Source organism: Synchiropus splendidus, chromosome 7 (assembly GCF_027744825.2).
Source record: "Synchiropus splendidus isolate RoL2022-P1 chromosome 7, RoL_Sspl_1.0, whole genome shotgun sequence".
NCBI classification, from domain to species: Eukaryota; Metazoa; Chordata; class Actinopteri; order Syngnathiformes; family Callionymidae; genus Synchiropus; species Synchiropus splendidus.
The window spans coordinates 5,839,231-5,861,133 of NC_071340.1; the positions used below are offsets into that span (position 1 = coordinate 5,839,231).

At 44.7% G+C, this 21,903-nt stretch overlaps 2 protein-coding genes across 2 annotated transcripts; one reads left to right on the forward strand and one right to left on the reverse strand.

The window, feature by feature from the left end:
- Positions 1–15: 15 nt before the first annotated feature.
- Positions 16–8,243, reverse strand: LOC128762658 (E3 ubiquitin-protein ligase KCMF1-like). The gene is made up of 7 exons (XM_053871070.1): positions 7,928–8,243; positions 6,499–6,666; positions 4,406–4,545; positions 2,585–2,686; positions 2,267–2,447; positions 1,750–2,068; positions 16–1,181 (listed from the first exon to the last, which is right to left on the reverse strand). The coding sequence occupies exons 1-7, from the start codon at positions 7,941–7,943 to the stop codon at positions 854–856; spliced, it is 1,254 nt and encodes a 417-aa protein (XP_053727045.1). The 5' UTR covers positions 7,944–8,243; the 3' UTR covers positions 16–853.
- A 3,939-nt stretch (positions 8,244–12,182) lies between these two features.
- lipg (lipase, endothelial) lies at positions 12,183–17,126 on the forward strand. The gene is made up of 10 exons (XM_053869963.1): positions 12,183–12,426; positions 13,255–13,445; positions 13,591–13,770; positions 13,865–13,976; positions 14,052–14,270; positions 14,463–14,705; positions 14,849–14,969; positions 15,480–15,707; positions 15,788–15,892; positions 16,490–17,126. The coding sequence occupies exons 1-10, from the start codon at positions 12,345–12,347 to the stop codon at positions 16,500–16,502; spliced, it is 1,494 nt and encodes a 497-aa protein (XP_053725938.1). The 5' UTR covers positions 12,183–12,344; the 3' UTR covers positions 16,503–17,126.
- The last annotated feature ends 4,777 nt before the right edge of the window (positions 17,127–21,903 follow it).

Sequence of the window (21,903 nt, forward strand, 5' to 3'; positions counted from 1 at the left end):
TCAAAATAGTTTCCATCCAAAACCATTTTATTGTCCTCCAGACTGAAATGTTTACCCTGTAATTTGGCTTTTCATTTTTTTTCTCAAAGCCAAAAACATACATCAGAGCATCTCAACTGAGCAAATGGGATTCTGTCCTTGCAAGCATCGTCTTTGCATCGGTGAGCGACGAGAGTTTTCATCTGAACAGAAGGTGCAGGAAATGAAACCAGGTCTATGGGATGTCAAAAGGTCCAGGGTGTGTGTAGTGTAAGAGGGGACACAGGATATGCATTTGAAATCCAAAGGCGTGCGCCATTGATATAAAGCACGGTCATGTGACCCACAACAGTTGTCACACAGAGGGGAGGTGCTGTGGGCGTCACCGAACAACAGTCTTGGTGCGATAGACGATCAGCAGCGATCATTTACAGTACTCCGTGTTCCACCTCCCCACGCGTAACTGTGCAGCTAAAAATGGGCACATGGTGTTTGAAGCTCATGCTCAAGTCGTGGAAAACCATCAAGAACATTAGTTAATCACTATAAATACACAGCAGCCATTTCAGAACGGGCTCGGACCGACTCCTCTCGGGTTGGTGACCTCCCCGAAAAACTTGATTATCAACTCTCATAAAAGATTTGTTTCTCTAGAATATATTTATATAGTTATCTCCTCGACACGCGCGTTCACATTCTCTCGTCTCACTTTTATTCGGCACACGTCATGGACACTGGGGGGCGACAGCTGAAACGACAGAGAAAATTAAAAATAAAGTAAAAGCAAAAAAGATCTGCAGTCTTTAGTCGTCCATTGGCAGTCGGCGGACGTCTTTTCCAACGGTGGTAACAAGTGGCGTGGGTGGTGATGTCATCAAAGAGAAGGTGGAGGGGGCTCCTTCTTCACTGGCGGCGGTTTGTTTGGGGTCTTTGTCGTCTTAGTCGTCGGGCTTGTCTCCTCCTTGAGGTTGAGGCTCTCCAACGCCACGTCCAGGGTCATGACCTCCACGCAACCCATGGCCTTGAAGTCTGCCAAGTTCCTCAAAATGCTGCGACAGTCGTCCTCGTCCTCCGAGGCGGAGGCGTCGTCCTCGTCGTGCAGCAGCGTCGACAGCAGCAGCTCCGTCACAAACAAACTCCTGTCGGCCCACTGAGCTTCACAAAGCTGACGCTCCGACTCCGAGAGCCGCGGTTCACTCAGCCTGCCAGAGACGACAGCAGTTTACAGCTGACCTCGAAACCAGGACGATCTCACGCGCTTAATCTCAATGACCTGAATGACTTGATTCTCCCCACCTTTCTGACTCTAGTCTCGCCCTCTTTCAAGTGGTAAAAAAGAAATCACAGAAAGGAAAATCCACAGCCCATGGTGGGCCTTAAGGTCAACTGATTTATACAACACTGTCGCCAGCTCTCTGCACTGTTCATTTGTCACAGGTTGCTTCCACAGCGGCTTCGGAAATGGTTCTCCCACTTCAGGAATGAGAAAAAAACAATTCCAAAGTGGAAGAACAGCCATGGTCTCAGAATGAACAAATGCGCACGGCCAGTGGGTGCAATCATCCAGCGCGTTTGTCTGTTCCCTGCTCGGGACATTCTTTCTACCTGTACAGGGATGTCGCCAAAGTCCCTCCCGACTCTCCCACTTCCACCCTAGTGTCCCTCCTTACTCTCACTAACCACCTTCACCGACCTCTTAGACCCTCCGACAGGAAATTCACACTCCTTAGAAACAAACATGTACCACAACAACACACATGTGGTTCTGACCTGCTGAGTAGAAACTGGGACGTCTGTGCAGTGTGCAGTGCACCGGACTCAGATGGACCTGGATTTGGGCCCGTGTTGCTGTTGTGGTTGACGCCAGGGGCTGGGTTTGTGGCAGTTGAGTTGCTGTTGAGGATAGCGTTGGCCCGACTTCCCCCTCGCGTGGCATTACGGGCCGATTCCAGCTGCTGCCGGGCCGCCTGGGCCTGCTGACGCTCCAGCTGGAGCTGCATCTGGAGCTGCTGCAGCTGAGACGCCGATGGACCCGAGCTCAGCTGTCCACCTGCCGAACGCCGAACCCCTGACAACTGTGACAGAAGTTCTGGACAGAAAGAGTGATGTTTGAGATCTCTCGTTTTCAGCTTACAAAACGCACATACACAATATATAAACACTGCACAGATGATGGTGGACTTGTACCACATGAGAAGACCAACCACTGTGCCACACTGCAAACTGTGTTTCCTCAACAACCACTTCATATTTATAAAAGGTCACCTTCAAGTGTCATGTGACTGACCTGCAATGGGGTCCATGGCTTCTCTGCTGTAGTTGGAGCTCTGTGAGGAGCCCTGATTGGTGGAGAGCCCCCCAGTGGAGCTGCTGGTGAAGTGCATGTTTGACCTGCGGGCCCTGGGACCCCCGAGACCTCGTCCTGGGTGAAACATCCTCCTCACGTGCCGAACACCACTAGACTCATCGTAACGCACGGCGTTAAGAAACATGTGACGTACAGTGAAATTTCAAGAAACCTGGTTCAAGAGTAATAACTGGAAGAGAAGACTCTCCCAAGACAAAATCAATAGGATTTAGGATTGAGGCAGTCATGAAAGGATATCAAGTCTCTGGGTGCTCTGTGTTCAAGTGTGAGATGTGCAGCAAAGTCATCAGTCACATGATTCGGGTCGCCACCGGGCAGAGCTGCACATATTGGGCATATCTGCAGGATGAGAGAAGAATGAATGATGCGTGATCATGATGCATGAACTGTTACCAGTAGCCGGCATCGTACACAAGCAACTTGTTCCTCTTGTTTCGCTTTCTTCACACGACCACTAGTTTGAATGAACTAGCGCGCCGCTGGCTAAGCCCAAATGCAGCCATTTATTGAGTCGGAACTGACGTCATTCCATGTCGAAACCGGTAGCTTGGTGGCTAATGCTACAAACTGATAGCGCAAAAGTTGCCTAAAACACCGATGGAAGTCTAGTAGTTAGTTGAATAAATGTACTCCATTTCAGTATCAGACATTCTACAAAAACTCACTCCTGTGACAAGAGAATTCACAGGGAATACTTTGGAGGAGCACGTCATCACCATCCTCATTCAGATCCAGAACACGGCGACCTCTGGTGTTCAAAGGAAGTAGCTGGCGTGTCTGCATTTTAGACGAGAAAGAGGGTAGCGGCCAATTATCGAGATGGTCCAGAAATTTTCCATGGTTATTAAAAGAGATCAAACCCAGATTGGACGCTCACATTTTTCCTGTAATGTTGAAGTCATATTTGTTGCGCACATTTCCCACCTAAAGTAGAACCTTCTCAGAGACTTCTCCGTTGTGCACTGAACTCGGTCACAGACCATGTCTATGTCCAACAAAGGGCTACAGGAAACTGCTGAGCGAAGATGAGCAAAAAAAAAGACCAAAATTCTCATTAGAAAGTCAGAAGGGGAACAGGTCTCTCTTGCAGGCTCATTATCTCATGTTACATATGTGCACTGCACTGACCAGTGGACTTCAGGATCAGCGTATAACGAAGATGACTTCACATAATGTACATTTTAGTTGAGCTGCAATTTATTCCAGAACAATGTAAGAACAATTTAAACATAGCCCTGCTGCATTATTGGTGACATGAGAAGACTGGAAATCTTGTACAACAGCGTCCATCATGGCCACCTGCAGCAAGACAGGCAGTAAAGGCTGATCCGCTGCCTCTCATCTTTAAGGGCCCTGATCAAATGCTGTGTACGCCATAAAAAGTGTGTGGCAAAGTTCTAAGGCAAAACAAGTGCTTAACAATCACTGTGCAGCCATGGAAAGGTCCAGTTCTGCAGCATCACAGTAAACCACTTCACACTCTGCTCCAAGTAAACAAGGAGAGTCTGTAAATAGCGCCTCAGAGTCAACCTGTCACCACACACCTTTAAGTTCCCCTGCCCAGTTAAACGCTGACATCAGCGGGGAGAGTGACACTGCATGACACTACAAGTTCTCACCAGGCAGTCAGACCGCTGTGCTTCCAGGTCAGCTCAGCGTTGCTGGTGTCAGCCAAAGCCATAATCACATGTAGACAGACCACAGCACACTCACACAATAGTACATTTGATGTCTTCAAATAACCCCTGACTAGTTTTTGGTCTGTGGGAGATTGTAACAGGTGACTTTCTTCCTGCAGCAGAACAGCGCTCACCACTACATCGCCACACACATGGGATCACTTTTCTGTAATCAGTATGATAAGTCTGAATGTATCAACTTCAGTTTTGAATTTATAACTGACATGATCCTCCATGACTTTAGTTCCCACAGTAGAGACGATGATCGACTCAGAACAGCCACACAAATATACACCAAATCAGCACCTTGTTGATCACTAGTTTAAAGCTTTCTCGTGACCAATCGGAGGCAAAAGTTGTGTTAAGTACTGGTACTGACCACTTCTGTGGAGGTCTCCGTGTGCTCTGCTGCCACATGCTCCTGCAAGGAAACTTCAGTGTAGCCCATCCTGCCACAGTAGGGACAGGTGAAAGCCTGGGGCTGCTCCACCGAGAACGCCTCTCCGCCATAGTAGAGGTCTGGAAACCAGGCAACAGGGACACGGTCAGCACTTTTGATTCTCAATTAATCTCAGTCAGCAGTAGCAAATGCTGATCATCTCATGTATGATCATCTGATGTATCATGTCCTTGGTTTAAGTAACAAAAGTCAATATTTGACAATTAAAAAAAGTCACAAATGAGCCAACCAACGCTGCTATTTGAATCTCTCATAGGAAAAGAGGCTCCTGATCCTTACAGCATGAGAAAACTGCGCCCAGGAACACAGACTCTGGTCTGTTTCATCATGACCCCGAGTTCAAGGTCATACAAATGAGCAGGAGCAAAAATGTATCCATTACACTATATCAGTTCCAGTTCAGAAGATTCAACTATGACTACAGTCAAACATCATTCATGAGTCACCAGTCATGAGACCATGGATGATACATGGTCACATTAATATCTCAACACCAAGATTTTAACATCACAAATAGTTATCTATCCATCAGTGGAGGGCTGGGATTCACAGGGCAGCTTGCTAAAACAGACATAATTCCAATGCTTTTCCATCAAGCATGGAGAATATCAATTCCAAGAAATGGCACAACAGAAAGTGACAAGTAGGGATGCACCTAACTGATAGTTTGAGGGCGAAGCCAAATAAGATGGAGTGCCGAATATCCAACGTAGTTACGTTTTATACGGTTTTAGAAAAATACAGCATAAATAGCCAAGAACACATTTACATACAGGTTTGTTCAGTTAGCTTTTTTTGTTAGCTTTTCAAATAACAAAAAAATAACACAAATTCCCATTATATAATAGGCTGACAATGTAAACAGAAGGCTCTGGATAGATCAGCCGATTTCAGCGCGATCGGTGAATGCCAGTCACTTCCGATCACAACAACCGATCACGTGAGACAGTCAGCTCCCCATTGGTTGAGATGCGTTCGTTAGCCACCTGAATCACAAACTTTTGAAAACGTCCAGAGTGGAAATATTTCCCGGACATAGCACAGTCTCCAGAGATTCACCTGCCACGTCTCACATCAAATTAAATGTTTTTCAGTTGTCCTTTTGACAGAATTGCTGCATTCAGCAAGGTTTTTATATTTTTGCCACCTTGAAGAGGCACATAAATTGCGTCTGAATTACAATGATTTAAAGTTTGTTTTTTCACATCATGGACACAGAAGGTCTCATGATTTTGATTACAAATTCACTACTGGCGATCGACATTCTGATCGGTATCGGTGGTCGGCAGCAAAAATCCTGATCAGTGCATCCCTAATATCCACTATGGTGTAAAGAAGAAACTACATCAGGCTTCATATTTGTAGCTGGGCCTGTTGAAGTGCCCCAATGCTGCAACAGTGGCACCCATAAGGTTTAAGTGAATCTCTCAACCACCAAGTCAGGAGAGCATTTTCCTGCCTCGGTGTGTCTATTCATACTGCAATTCTGCCTGCAAAAGCTCTATAGCTGTTCTATTGCATCTTGTGGTAAATCCACAATTAAAAAACTCAGAATCTTATGGGGCCCGCAGGACAAATGTAACATGTTATGTTATGTAATGCTGGATTGTCCCTGAACTGGAACAGCAGTGGCTGAGGAACATGTTAACATCAACAATATTAACGTTAACAATATTGCTCTTGAGCAACAAAATACCGTATGTCAAGAACAACATGTCAGTGTCAAATTGAAGCCTTTATAAAACTAATTTAGGTCACTGAGATCAATAATGCACTGCCCTCAATTCCAGGCAGTTTTGAGCCAAAACAGTGGTTGCTGAAATGTCTATGAGCAGGCGCCAAGAGAAGATAATAGGAAGACTGTCTAGTTTTGAAAGAGCAACACCATATGGAAGTCAAGTGCAGGAATCACTTTTAAGTCAGAACATATATACATACATACATACATATAGAGGACTATTTCCTTATGACATGCCTGGCAAGAAAAAGGAAGCAGGGGAGCATTTACTCACCAAAGTCGACCCGTGTTAAAATACACTGCATGGGATGCTCTGTGGTGTGTCTGGTTGTGGTTGCACCGCTTTCATAGCACGATGCACACAGATCGTAGTCATAGCAGATTAAACATTTGTAGCGACGACCTCTAAAGTTTCCTTTCAAACATGCGTCACAGCTTACACCTGCAGGGACACAAAGCCAAAAAGACAGGTTAAATTCACCATCAAATTGGCCATCAAACCATTTACTCAACTAATTCCTCCAAACTGTTGTGCTAAGAATACATTAAAGTTACTCAATTGAATGGAAAAAGCAAATAGTTTGACACAACAGTCTTTATTATATTAAGGATGAGTAGATGTAAACTGGTGAGTAGAGCTGTATGGTCAGATCAAAACACGGTGGCTGTAGTCGTTAAAAGGGAAATAACTCTAAAACAAAAAATAACCCTCCCAAATCATTACACAACCAAGGGGGGGGGTATGAAAAAGAGGAAGCATCCACCTGTTTTCCTACATTAGTGCTAGCCATCAGGCCTGGAAATACTGAGCCCCATTGAGGAAGATATAGTAGCAAACATGTTCCATGTTGAAGTCAGGAGGTTCATGCTGGGTGTGGTGCACTGAGGTTAGAAGTCTTTCATTAGCAGTAAGAGGATACAGGTGATCAATGGTAATGATGAAATGATGGAAAACATCTTTAAAATTGGGTTTCACGTGTGGTCCGAGCCTGGCATGCCAGGGCAGTTCCTGATTGACTTTGACAGTCGTGCAGTCGTGCAGTCTTGCTGTATTGTATGACACTGGGCTGTCTGAACTCCCATTCATAGCTGTGCGTCAACCTGATCCTGCTTCGCTGTAGATGAACTTCACACTCTTGCATCATTGTCTCAACGCAGTTATTAAACACTAGATCCCTTACAGGTGGGGTTGACAAGTACATCTTGGCCAACCCATTCACTTGGAGTTGGTTTCCTATATATTACTAAATGACTAACCAAGATCACACATCAATACCAGCCAAATCGAGTCATTTTCTTAATAGAGGGGATCATGTTGAGGCCATGAGTAACCAGGAGGGAAGTCGACAACCCTGCGAGGCTTCAGTCCCAGGCATGTCATCGACTCTCCCCCCTTCTCCTCCACCATCGGCATAGCCCGGCTCCAGTTAGCTCATATGCTAGCTGATATTTTAGCCTCCTCCGCCAATGTTGCATACGTTTTATAAAGGCGAGCGTGAAACAAATATGCGATTGCCAACAACCACAGGCCGAGACAATACACTGAATACCATGACACCATGCTCTACTACCGCTCACAACCTTGCTGCTCGCCATAGCGAAATGTAAAATAGGAGAGTCCGTGCTAGCTTAGCATTAGCCGAGATAGCTGTTTCTGTCTTAAAAGCGACTTTGTCCCTCAAGTGTTTCCGGTTAAATCTCACCTTCATGACGGGACATCCTCCGGACACTAGAACAGCCCTTATTTTGGGCTCCCAAGCTTCCGAAACAGACTATTTAGGGTGAAGAGAGGAGAAGCCGGGGCTGGCTGGTTGTCCCTGGCCTCTTCCCTCATGAAGGATCCGGTCTGACCCCCTCCGCCTCCTGCTGTGTCACTGCCCGGCGCTTCACCTCTGTCGGCACAAGGGACCGCTGTCGTCTAGCTTTTGCCTCCGAGACTGAAAGGCGACTTCCAAATCATACAATTGAAATGCATTGACGCAGCATGATTCCTTGGTGGGAAGCAGCGGACACCCTGGACGGCGATCACATACGGACGACCACTCACACACATAGACCTACATGTGGCTAACTTAAAGCAGCGGTGTCCACACTGCTTTCAAAGGGCCTCAGTGGGTGCACGAGTTAGTTCTAACCAATCATGAGGTCAGTGAGGTGCTGCGTGTTTCAGCAGAAACCCGACTGGTTAAACTGTGTGTCCTTGATCCATCGCAACAAAAACACCGCTTTGAGGCCGGTTTGAACACTCCGGATTTAGATTCATTCATTAAACTGGAGTGCCAGGGGGACAACTCATGGACAACTCTACACATACTGGACACGGGTTTAAACTCAGGTTGACAGTCTTGTTGAGAGACAGCAGCATGAATCACTTCCACGGCGTGCTGCCAAGGTATTATACAACTGAACTATTGACTAACTTCTTGTAGAATGTTTTGAGTGCAATCTGAGTCCTTCATTTCAAGAGCAAGTGTTCTGGATCTGCGTTGTTCAAGTGTTAAGATAACACAGTAGCAAAGCCCAAAAAGGACGGTATAAGTGCTACAGAGTTAAATGATGCTAGGTGTATCAACCTTTGGCACAAAGGGGCTCCAGAATTCTGTCTGTTCGACAAGTTCATCATATGAGGGCTTGGTCATGATAATCTCCAGATGTTCCTAGTCTCCATCTCCTCTCTATCACCTCCTTCTCAAGATGGAGGTTGAATAATATAGTGACATTATATGCTATCCTTGGTATGACAGGTGCAATTTCGATGATTTGATTCTTTTGATATCAGTGGTCTGAGAGGTGATCGCAGGTGCTCTGCGATATCAGAGGACTGGTGGACTCAAACATCTCTGAAGATCATGCCAAAACATGCTCATGCCCTCCCAGGATAGAGCTTTAGATTTGAAAGCTGTCCATTTTTCCTCCTGCTAGCACCTGGGCTCCACAAATGAAAGGATAATTAGCAGCACAAGCCACCGTCCCAAGGATCCTTGTGAGGACCCTCCTTGTGATATAGTCCAATTTCCCATTAGTCCTAGTGGCTATTCCGGTCCACCAGATATATGCACTCTCCTCTCTGACGCATCAAGGCTGCCCATGTCAGTGAGAGGAGCCATAGGTTCACACACTTCTCAAAAGTCCCTCATAGTAATAGGAGGAACGCGGTTGAATCTAATCTAACACTCCACTAATAAATAGCTTCCTTGCAGAGCACAATGGCAGTAATTGCTGGACTAGGAAACCACAAACCATGAAGAAAATGAGGCATGAGGGAGTGGGGTTGCATGCAGAAAGGAAAGTTATAATTAATGTTTAGAAAGGACTCTTTTCAAACGCAAACAGTAGCTTTTCAGACAGTGTAGACATTGTGGCATAGAGGGAGAGTGTGTTACCTTGTGGCTGACTTTGCATAAGTCCAAACTGGCGCTTAATTCAACAGCTAGCGGCTAGAAAAAATAGCAAAAGAGAGGACTTGAATTAAACTTAAAAAGGTTTGACATCAATCTGGAATGCAGAGTTCTGTTTTCTGGAGTTCTTTTTGCCTTATCTTTTTTAGGAATGGTACATTTTGTCACTGTGACCTGAGGACAGGACCAAAGATTATAGCATGGAGTCAGAAAGATATCCTGGGCTGATAGTGAAGCAGTTTTTGGGAGCAGAATGTTCACAGAGGAATATTTGAGGCTCTACTGTAAATGTTTACTCAGTAAACAAGTCATAAAAACCTCGCAGACTCTGCTCAGTCATGATACCTGGCCTCCAGCTGTGAGTCTGTTTTTGCCTCAGATCTTTCACTGTTCAAAATATTTATTTTCAAAAATGTGTCAACCTCCATCCATTTGTCATCAACGGCACCTTTGTCTTATGTAACACCAGCTCCTTTCCCCTGTAAAGGGATATTAAATGAGAACTTGTTTGAGAGCTTCACTCTATGAATATAACATGACTAAGGTGTGAACCGGTGACATACAGCGTCCTAGAACACTAAGCATTTTACAAGATTCCCCTTTTGTTTATTTATGGTCCACGGGGTGTTTCCATGCCAGGAAATTTTTCAGGTTTACGGAAATGCATTGTTGAGATAAGACTTATGAGTTGGCAGGAAGTGAAATTTTGTAACCCGTCAGAAAGGCAACGGCATGAACAGTAAAATGAGAAACCTGTTGTTGAAATGGAAGGTGTTAGGTGGCGACAGGTGTCTTATTTATAGCGAAGCTGACCACAATGCTAAAGGGTAATGATTTAATTTCATTTCCTTTCTTTTGAAGTCTAGCAGAAGTGCTGTGACAATAAGCATCCGTGTTTTATGTCAATAATGTCTTGTCTTCAGTAATGCATGTGTACTGGGAACCAATCTGTTGCTAGGACAATTCAAGTGCAAACGTAAAAACATGAAACATTTGGTTTGCGTCTTTGGTTAGCAAACATACGTAACGAAAGAGCATACAAATCCTATAGAAGATGTTCGGACAGAACGTTGCCCGAGGCAAGTAAATATCAGTCAAAAGAAAATACGAAAAGAAAGTAATGGAAGCTTTTATCAGTAGAGAACAAGATACGACATGAAACATTAATTAACATAATATGATCTACAAACATGCTATGTGAAGTGAAATTCGTCTCATTTTTGGATTTAAATTAACATCATTACTCACAGACTTAAAGTAGTAAAACTCCATAGGGAGAGGCCTGTCAGGTGTTGCATGTGTGTCCAACCTGAAGTCCAGAGACAGACTCAGATGCTGTCTCTCAGTTGACCTGGGTGTAACCCCAGGCGAGCATGAGGGGAAAGGAAAAACTGGGTCTCTTCGGCTGATACCAAGTTTTGCGCTTGGTCTTCATTTTTTGTTCACATCAATTCACATCATAAATGTTTACGACAAATGTACCCCACTGACCCAGTGCCTTTTAACCAGCTGGAAACTTGATGTTTAGACTCAAGGGGCTTCTCTGGAGGCAGGTCACACTTCCAACTGGGCAGTGTGTGTACACAACAACAGTGGTGTCATTGTAGCCAGCGAGAGTTTGCGTGAGTGCTTTCATTCTACGGCTCATCAATAGAAATCGGTCGGTGGACTAAGCTGTTGGTTTGGCAGAGAGCCAGTGGGAGAGGAAGATGCTTTCTTGCCGTCCATCCCCCAACACTTGCTCCAGAGCCTATTAAGTATTCCAACGTGAGAGAGACAAAAGTGCAGAGGAATGTGTTGTCTCAGGCACCTTGCAGTGATTTCACCCCACTTGAGAAAGGAACAGTGTTATGGGACCAGTGTTGTTTCATTTCTTGTCTCCAGATTATAACCACCAGTGCTTTAGAATTTGTTTGAAAAATGACTCCAACACAATGTCATATCAGTTGTTCATTAATTATTGAAGGATAAGCTTGCCATTAACTTCTCCTCCTATACAAGAGCCATCTTACATTGGGATTTGGGAAGCTTCCAGAATGACATTTAGAGCATCAACTTGCTGCAATATATCCAAAGGCTGAACATCAGGCTTGACAGACTGGATCTGGCCCTCTGACCTTGGCTTTGGCAAAATGGAGTAAGTTGTAGAGAATGACAAGAATTTTAGCATGTCTTTATGAATATCTTACACCATATATGTTATTTTGTAAACACGTTCAACCACGTTTGATGACCAAAGACGGCATCAGAAATCCCTTCTAGTCTAAGAGGTTATCTTCTCTACCATCTATGATCCAAATATTACCAGAACAGAGCAACATGTACGGCTTGCGTTCACAAAGGCTGGACGCATCCTTGTTTAAGGAAGCTGCTTCCGTCATCAGAGTTCTCAGAGGCTTGAACGCCGCAACGTGTGACTCTTACTACGACTTCATTCATCGTAGCCACACCCCCTTCACATAAACAAACGGGGGCTTGACCAATCAGACTGCGGATAGATCAGCCGATGATCAGATGACTAAAAGGAGAAACTATTTAAAACTCTAATGAGACACTTGACGCGAGTTAATTCAATTCTGGAGCGCCTCGTATAGTAAGAGAGCGCCTCACAAATCAGGAGGACTTTAACAGCACCGGCATCTTTGGCGCTCAACACCAGGGAAAAGAATATCATTTCACTCCAAGAAAGGTCTTTCATTCGACTCTGTCGACTGCGACTGAGATGAATCATAAAGCCGCTTCTCTGTGGGGTTTGTTGCTATCGCTTGTGACAGCTGCGCTTGCGGAAAACGCCGTTCTTAAAGGTAAGAAAAAATATGAAACATTGCCCGAATCTTGAATGAATGATTGTGACAAGACGCGGGTGCATTTGCTGTGCACAATAGATGGTTGAACACTCGCCTGTGTCTCTTTATGGGAGCGCTACAAAACGCCACGTCTGAACTATTTGGAAAGACCTTCTGGCTGCCGAATACGCGTTTTACCACACACCGCTATTTTCAAAACCCAGTCCAAGCCACTGGCTTTGCCTGGTTTCTTTCCAAAGGCCAGTGAGTTCATTTCATTGAAAAAAAAACGTTTTTCATCTTTGCGCGCCCGGTGCCAAACCGGTTTGTGGCGCTGAGCTGGAGGCAATTGCGCTCATATCTCGGAGAAAGCGAACGTGATCCATAAAACACAGTCACCAAAGCGCATTGGAAACGATTGTAGCTGGATGTTGCGGGAGAACACTGCCTTAGAAGCGTCGGCGGCAAGTGTAAAACGCCTCGGACACATTTCTTTGTTGAGCCATTTCGTGGAGAGGTGATTGTACCAGCCCCGGCTGCAGCTGTGTGGATGAATGAAATAAAAGGCGACGAGAGGGGTGTCGGTGACACTGGCTCCGCGCCTGCGTATCCCACCTCGCGCTCGCACGAAGCAGTTTATCAGCGGAAGCGGTTGAATTGGCCACACCTTGCACGCAATTTTAGAAAGAAGGGGGATGTCGTCCCATCTTTTATTTGGAGTCAGATCCGCTGATGTATCCGGAAAACATGTGTATTTATTATGATACGATGTGGTGAACACAGTTTGAAGCCCTGACAAGAATGGGTGGAATTCTTGTGCTAATCCATGAATCTTTGTTCTGTCAGGTGCAGACAGTGATTTCGATGAACTCCCCGCGGATACAAAGCCTGCGAATGGCCAAATCAGGTACAACATGAGGAAGAGTTTAGACATGGAACAGGAGGGATGCTACCTCCAGGTGGGGAAGAAGGAGTGCCTGGAGAAGTGTGGCTTCAATGCTACAGCCAAGACCATCTTCATCATACACGGCTGGACGGTGCGTAAAGCAGAATGTGTATGACTGAGCCTGGCAGCTTTGATGACTGGAATGTATCACGGGATTGTGAAAGGACTGTGTGGTGTCGAGAGGTTACCGGAGTTGAGCGGGAGGTTGAGCCCTCTTCTTTCTTGTTTTTCCTCAGGTGAGTGGGATGTTTGAGAGGTGGATGCACAAGCTGGTGTCTGCGGTGATGGAGCGTGAACGTGAAGCCAATGTGGTAGTGGTGGATTGGATCCCCTTGGCTCTCCAGCTGTACCCAGATGCCGTCAACCACACCCACGACGTCGGTCTGGATATCGCAAAATTGCTTGACTGGCTTCAGGTGAGCAAGTTGCTTCAGACCATGTACAGGTTAATAACTATTCGAGCCAAGGGTTTAGAGCGCCTATAGCATTTCTCCATATATCTCCCTTCAGGATGAGCTGCATCTGTCTCTGGCGAACGTGCACCTGATTGGCTACAGCTTAGGGGCTCATGTGGCCGGCTACGCTGGAACATTCGTGCGAGGGTCCATTGGCCGAATCACTGGTACGCTGCCTGTTGACCTGGACAAATCCCCAAGTCCCCACAGATGCTTCACTCCATTGGTCCTCCCTTCACCAGGTCTTGATCCTGCTGGTCCCATGTTCGAGGGCGTGGAAGAGAAGAAACGCTTGTCTCCGGATGACGCCGATTTTGTAGACGTGCTGCACACTTATACCCGTGAAGCCCTGGGCGTCAGTATTGGCATCAAAGAGCCAATTGGAGACATTGATATCTACCCCAATGGAGGAGATGTCCAACCTGGATGTCAATTGGACGATGTCTTGGCATTGGCAGGAAGTAAGTCGAGTTATGAATAGTGCAGTTGAGCTTAGCTATGAGTCATCTGGCTTTGAACCTGGAGAGCTGTTTTTAACTTCTTTGACACATCAGTGTTCCCCATTTATACTTAAACATTTAATACTAGACCAGTCTTATTGTGTGTTGAGCTTTCGGGATCTATCGCTAATGATGCTTCTGTACTGACTACAGATTTCATGGAGGTGATGCAGTGTGAGCACGAGCGAGCCGTGTACTTGTTCGTGGACTCATTGATGAACAAGGATCACATGAGCTACGCTTTCCAATGCAGTGACCCGAATCGCTTTAAGAAGGGCATCTGCCTGAGCTGTCGCAAGAACCGCTGCAACAACATCGGTTACAACGCCAGGAAGATGCGTAAGAGGCGCAACAGCAAGATGTACCTGAAGACTCGCGCTGTCACTCCCTTCGGAGGTGAGTCCCCGTCAGAGCTTTTCCTACTACATTATATCCTAGGTCAGGCGCTTATCTATGTTTATCTCCTACTGGCTTTAGTATGTGTGGTTGTAAACCTCTGCTCGGATGCGTTATCTCTAACGTGAACCTTGTTATTTCAGGATACCACTACCAGATGAAGATGCATGTGTTCAACAGGAAACAGGCAGACGAGTCCGATCCTGTCTTCCACGTCCAGCTGTTTGGGGCCCATAATGATTCAGAGAAATTTTTTGTTGATGTGTAAGTATTGCACATTTAATGGCAATATTTTGTACAGCATTTAAACTAAAATGTACACGTTCACCACATTGTCTTTGGTAACACGGCACGGGTCTTATTTATCATTTCAGGCTTATAGTGTACCTCCATTTAGATGTTAAATGTGCAGCAATCACATGGCCTCTTTTTTTCCAAGTCACAGTCACCCGTTAAATTTCATTCTCTTCCCTCGACTCTCCATCTGTGTTTCAAACTCAATGGCTAGTGGACTCTGTTAAGAACTTTCCAGAGTCCAGCATCTTTTCACTAGTACGCTTTCACAAGCCGGAGCAAGTAAAACTATAACTGCTTGCTTTTAACAGGGGGTTTGAGGGTTCCTCATTCAGGTCGTGGCAGCCAAGAAGTTTCATGTCTGCTTCTTTGAAACAGGAGTAGAGCCAGAAGGCACATGTGGTCATAAACCTGGATTAGATGGAAACCACTGAGTTCCTGACCTCAGATCTGATAAGTCTTCTCCTTCCTTGTTCTCAGCCAAGAAAAGTCCATCGGCCTGAACCTGACCAACACCTTCCTGGTGTTCACAGAAGAAGACATCGGTGAGCTATTGAAAATCCGTCTGATGTGGGAGGGAGATGGTGAAACCTGGAATTCTGTCTGGAGAAACTTTAAAAAGACCTGGTGGACATGGAGCCCCAAACCCCCCAAACCGGTTCTGGAGGTCAGACGGATTCGTGTGAAGGCGGGAGAGACCCAGCAAAAGTAAGCAGGAGTGTCTCTGGCTAGAACTAAGAGAAAAAAGTTCATTTACTTATTGCTAACCTTTTGCTTCCTTGCCCCAGATTCACATTCTGCGCTGCAGATCCCTCGAAAACAGAAATTTCTCCAGGCGACTGGATAGACTATGTCAAATGTCGTGATGGATGGGAAGTGAAGCCTAGAAAACGGTGAGGAACAAGTCAGATATGAACAGATTTGAAGTGATTATGTGAAGGCCTAAATTTCAGGATGTTTTTCTGCCTTTGCATAGGGCTGGAGATTTCTATATGTGTCATGATGTAGATTTCATTCAAACTGTTGAAACAATTGATTTGGTGGGTTCTTGCCAACACTGATGATGGCAGTAATGTAGACAACCTAATAGAGGAGATTCAAAGCAGGAATATTTCTTTGGGCTTTTCCCATCGGGCTCCTCCCCCCAACTGTCCCACCCACAACACCCATCTTCACTAGTTGTCCTCCCCCTTCCCAACCAAGTATTTGTTCCCACGCTTGCACTATTACCTTAATGTGTGGCGCAAACAGAATCTGAGTTCATTTGAAATTTGAAGCTTTTCAAAACAACCATTTGTACTGATGTGTTTGAAGCCACTGCTGCTAAACACCGTATCTAAGGAGGGGCAGGGCACAGTGGGTTGTGAGTTGCTCTGCTAAATGGGCACAGGGGTTCTAGCTGGAGCGTCAGGTTTTTTCAGTTTTAACCTACTGTATTCCAATTTCCAAAATCAAAAGGCTGGAAATTGAACGTTTCTTTCTCTTCTCAGATTACCCATGTAACTGGCACCTTCATGCGATGAGAATGGGGACCCAACATGCAAAAAGGGAAGCCCAGTCTTCTCGTGATCAAAGCACTTTGGAAAGGAGATGGACGGATCAGCACACAGTTGAGGAGAGGCGGGAGAAGGGGAATGTGAGCGCCTGGGCATGTGTGACTCTCCAGTTAGTCAAGATTGGAAGATGGTCGTCAATGTGTCACGATTATCTGGAGAAGGGTGAATGTTCTATTTGAGTCATGCAAACGAACAGTTATAGTCGCTGTACTGTACATTTTTTTAAGTATTTGTTTTATTTATATAAAAAAAAGTGGAAGCACTGCAAGACCAATGCTATTTATCAGAGCACATCCCATTAAGAAGCAGTTGAGTGGGTTTCTCCATGATGCAGTACTTCCTGTCTGTCTGCGTGTGACGTATTTGTGTGACTGGCAAGTGTGCCTTTTCTGCTGAGTGAGATTAACAATACACTGTTTACCTGAAGGAGACACCTGAGCTCATTGCACACTTAAGTTGTTTCGTGTGTTCATTTGTGTTACTGCTTTTTGGGGAGTTGTGTGCATTCATGTACATATGTAAATACAACTTTATGTATTTGGAAGATTAAATAAATGACTGTTATTTGTAACCGTTGCATCATTGTCTTCGGCTTCAGCGTTGAGTTATTGGAGTACAGCACTAAAAACGGCACAACACACAAATGAACAGGAAATTAAATAAAAACGATGAATAAAATACAACATGGCAATAAAATGACAGAGAATTAACAGGAGAAACTCCCATCAACAAATCCAGTATGTAGACCATGTCCCTTAAAGGCCAGACAATGAAAATGATCTTTTTAAAATGTATGTCTTCAGTGAGCAAATAACCTCTACGTAATCTATAAATCTATAAAATGTGTCGAGAAATAGATCTATTTGTCTTTGCAACAGAGTACTTAACTGCAGTAGATGGGCAAATTCATCAATTGGCAACTTAGCACATCACAGTGGATGAGGTCTGTTCCTCTTTAGAAGTTCAGATTCATCTCATAAGCCCATTGTCCTACAGGTTCATTTGCTTACTTAAATAGGAGTGTCTTCCTGCCTGACAGGATGTCACTGATCTGAGCAACCTACTGCTTTATATTTGATTTGTATTAGCAGAAACCCAAACTAAATCTAAAGACAAATTTGCATAAAATGGCTGCTTCATAATTTTTCAGGAATCAGAAATCTAAATGAAGCGAATGTAAAGACAATCGGGTTGTACCGCCTTCTTTTGCAGTGTTTTTGGGAGTTGAATGTGTGTTTTTACACAAGCACTGTCCTTGACCTTGGGATTGCGCAGTTGAACCAGATTTGTGGCTACCTCTAGCTTGTGGAGCTGTTGCACCTTCAGTGTGGACAAAGGCCGGATTATAGCATTGAGTGCACTGAGACACCAGGAATGCCCTTCACATTCTTGAAAAGTAATGACACATTAGCAGCTTTAGAAAACTCACGCCTGACTATGACACTGGCTTTTGTCCTGTCATGCCTGAAGTCAAAAAAGAGAGCGTGTTTCCACAAAGCGTTTGCCAACTCACTCTTTCTGTGACTTTAATCACTACGTTACGATTCTATTTGAGTTCAGTTTTTTTTTTTATTTCCAACTGACCTGTTTCTTCTAGACAGCCTGTAGTTACCTCATGGACGAAAGACATCTACTGAACCACTGAGTGTGGGTTTAGTGACTCATGTCAGTCGGGTACCTCCCTTGATGCTTTGAGGAACACACCAGATACACCTTTGAGTTTGCCAGCAGAACATTTGCCTTGCGGTTGCTAACAAATACTCAACAGGCTCCTCTGTTGGCATAAGGCGAGGCATTCGAAGCACTGCAATTAAGAGTGCAGCGGCAGGAGACAATATGAGCATTCCCAATTTGGAATGGAAAAATGGTGATATTAAGCTATGCCCGTCCGATAAATACAAAAGTGTGCCATTAAATGAGCTTATATGAGAAATCAGCGCGGCATGTCGACGAATTAGATGCGTGACACATCAAAAAAAAAAAGACCAATGTTTTGGTTAGGGTTCGCCAAGGGATGGTGCTCCATTCATTCTGACATTTCAGACATTTGACCGAACTACTGCTTGGTAAACACAGATTGACATTTTTATATATCGATGCAAGGCTACACTATGACAATTTGAAATTTGAAATCATACAGTAGGTGGAGAAAATAGAGCCTCTTTAATGTCATTTTAGTTTCACGATTTATGGGCAGAGACAGCAGTAGTATGAGCAGTAGCAGTAGATGATGGGTTGACAGTGGTTGTAGTATTGTTGTTTTTAAAGAAAGAACATGAGTTGAAGTCGAACTAGCATTCATAGTTTTTGTCGTAGCACTGAAGCTGACTGTGGTAGGGGCTGAAGAATCCCCTTATTTGGAGATCAAACACTGATTTAAAACCCAGAGGCATCCATTCCGTGAGATCAGCGAGATCTGTGTGTGTGAAAGTTTCCTATCGAGTCTCATGAGGGGGCATCTCTGTCAGTATTTCCACTTCACATAGTTACATCATGCCTGGATCAGTGTCAGTGATGAACCAGCTGACACGCGCTGTGATTGACTGGAGTTTGGTGTTGCACGCAACAATGCATGTTAGGTCCAGGCACCACACTGTCCATCAACAGAGTCATCCGTGTGTGCGTGAAGAGTTGTGTCAGTCTCATGATCCCAGCAGCCCATCCTCGCTCAGATGGAAGTTGCCTGTCAACACCAGAAGCTCATTAAAAGAAGTTATTGAAAAGTTTTGTGGCATCCGCGCATGTAAGGTGGAAAATGTTTTGGTGGGTGTAGCGGACCAGTGGGGACCAGTACTGAGTTTTAAGACCTGAGGTCACATGGGTTCCTTGTGCTTCTAAGAAGCACAGCACCCAAAGTTCTTGGAATGTGCTTCTCTTGTGCGAACAGCGTGTGTTTGAATATTACGGCACCAATGGATATGGTAACGTTCAAGAGCTGTGTAGGCCATTATATAAGACTAAATAAGCAAACTGGTCCAACAACTGCTTCATTGGCAGGTGCATGACATAATAATCAGCAGGCTGAAACAAACTCCTTCTTATGTTTTATTACAGCAGCTGCATTTAAAATAAAAAAAAAGCTCATGAAAATTGCCATCAAATAAGTTAAGTTGATTAATCAAATTTTAAGGGATTCACAGTCTAACTATAGGATGAACTGGGCACTGTCAGTTCATCCCTCAGTTCAAAACATTGTGTTGTTTTTCTTCTTCAGAAAATATTCGTTTTCATGTGCTTTCATGTTCTCATTGTAAAAATGTCTTTCAATTGTTTTATTATTATTCAGCTGACTGAATGATATGTGTTTATAAAACAACATTGGAATGTGCAGTTGTCAAAAGAACTGAAGCAGCAACAGTGCTGAAGGTGAAATCTAATGTCCCACAATAACATAACAGCAGTTATTCCTGTCCAATCAGAGGAGAGGTCCTCGGAGGTCCTTGTTGATGTTTTGCCCAACACCGTGTGTTTATTTACATGTGGCCATAATCACAACGTGTCAGGATGTAAGCGCTGCAGAATGTGTGACGTCTGTTGATTTTCCGAAACAACAGGACACCAGCGTCACATGTGTTGGGTGTCTGTGGGGGCGTTTACGACACTGACCGCTGGTTACATTGGGGTTTCAGCTGCTGTCCACGTCATTGTTCTTTTACTGCTTCCAAGAATTACAAATGAACATGTAGAGCTGTGGAGTTGGGAGGGGCAGTCGCTTACCTCCTTCTCAGTCATTGTCTGTCACTGAACCAAGGTTCGGTTTACCTAGATGTTACATTGTGCCATGTCCAAGACTGATCTGAAAACAGTCCTCAGAATTGGTTTCATGGCATGCTAGATCAATTGATCCATGCACCCAAAGGGGTTGTCTCTGCTGCACAGTGTTGGGGTTGGAGATTTATGCTATATAAAGTTGACTGACATAGTCTTTGGAGCAGCGTGAAAATACAATAGGGCAGGAGGTTCAAACCAGTGAGATCAGCTGAAGGGCTTCAGACCTGGTGTGACCTCTTGTGAATGATGTGGCTGTGTCAGAGACATTCTTGTACCAACTTATCCAACCCTCTCTCTCTGCCAGCTGAAGCTCAACAGCAAAGCGACCGGCCAATGTGGGCGCGTCCTGGTAAACCAGGCTTTCTCCCGTGGAATTTGCTAATTTCAGAGATTTATGTTCTCTGAATGTCACATACCTTCCATGACTTTCACTCAGGAGTGCTCTTCTCCAACTGACCAACGGGGACGACATTTTCACACGTTGAATGATGAGCTTCAAACTAATTTCAGCTGCCTGCGATATTTTGCTCTCGGTCCGATGCCTCATGACTCCATCACTTCTTCCCAAGACACTGCCACTGAAAAGACAACCTCATCCTCAACCTGAACCATGCGTTTCACTGTTGTGTGACTATGAACCATGGTCTCAGACCTAGAGGAGCCATTCCCAGTATCGCTATTGTCTTCTGAATTGTAGTAGTCGAGTTAAAATTGTCCCACAGAAAGTAATTTTCCTTCAGAACACCCAATTTCTTACATCACAGTGGACACAAACCATGCCATAAACAGCGTTTGGTGTATTAAAGAGCTTTGACCATGAGCTAATGACCATACTTTCATACTGTATAACTGTGCAGCATAACCAAAATCAAATGTAGATTTACCAATGAGGAACATTAGATCGACCCTTGTCTAAGCTTCACTATCAACACATCTTTGAAATGCAGTGCCATGCCAGTCTCCCCAACTCTCAGCATTACACAATGCAGTCCCACAGCGTGATAGAGAGGGCATCACTGTTAATGCAACAATACTGAACTGAAACACTGTACTTCTTTGTGCTGACTCACACACACACACACATACGGTGCGCATGCACGCACACACACACGCCGCAGCTTTGTCATTTCTACTTGAGCTGGTCGAGACTTTCTCATGGGAATAATTCAATCTAAAGGAAAGGAAGGGGGATTTTTCACATCTGTTGACCTTGGGATTCCGGAAAGGAATTTGGTATTTCCAATCCTGCTAGCTTGTTTGTACCTGATTTGCTCAGGAGGGTTTCTCATGTGCGATACCATAATCAGCTTTAATGCAACACATTCAACACCTTTTTTCTAACGCGTCTTATCGCCATGTGATTTGTGGCTGAGTTTGCATACATGGTTACTTGCAGCTCGTAATGACACTGACTGCAGTTACATGCAGAGACGGATGTAGGCAGTGGCTTGACCATAGAGGAAGAGCGAACGAAGCTGACAGGTAGCAAGAAGCCTTGTCAGACTGTTATATTCTATTCTATTGAACTCTGTAGACAATGATCGTGCTGACTGGTTAACTAGTTCAACTTCAGCGGT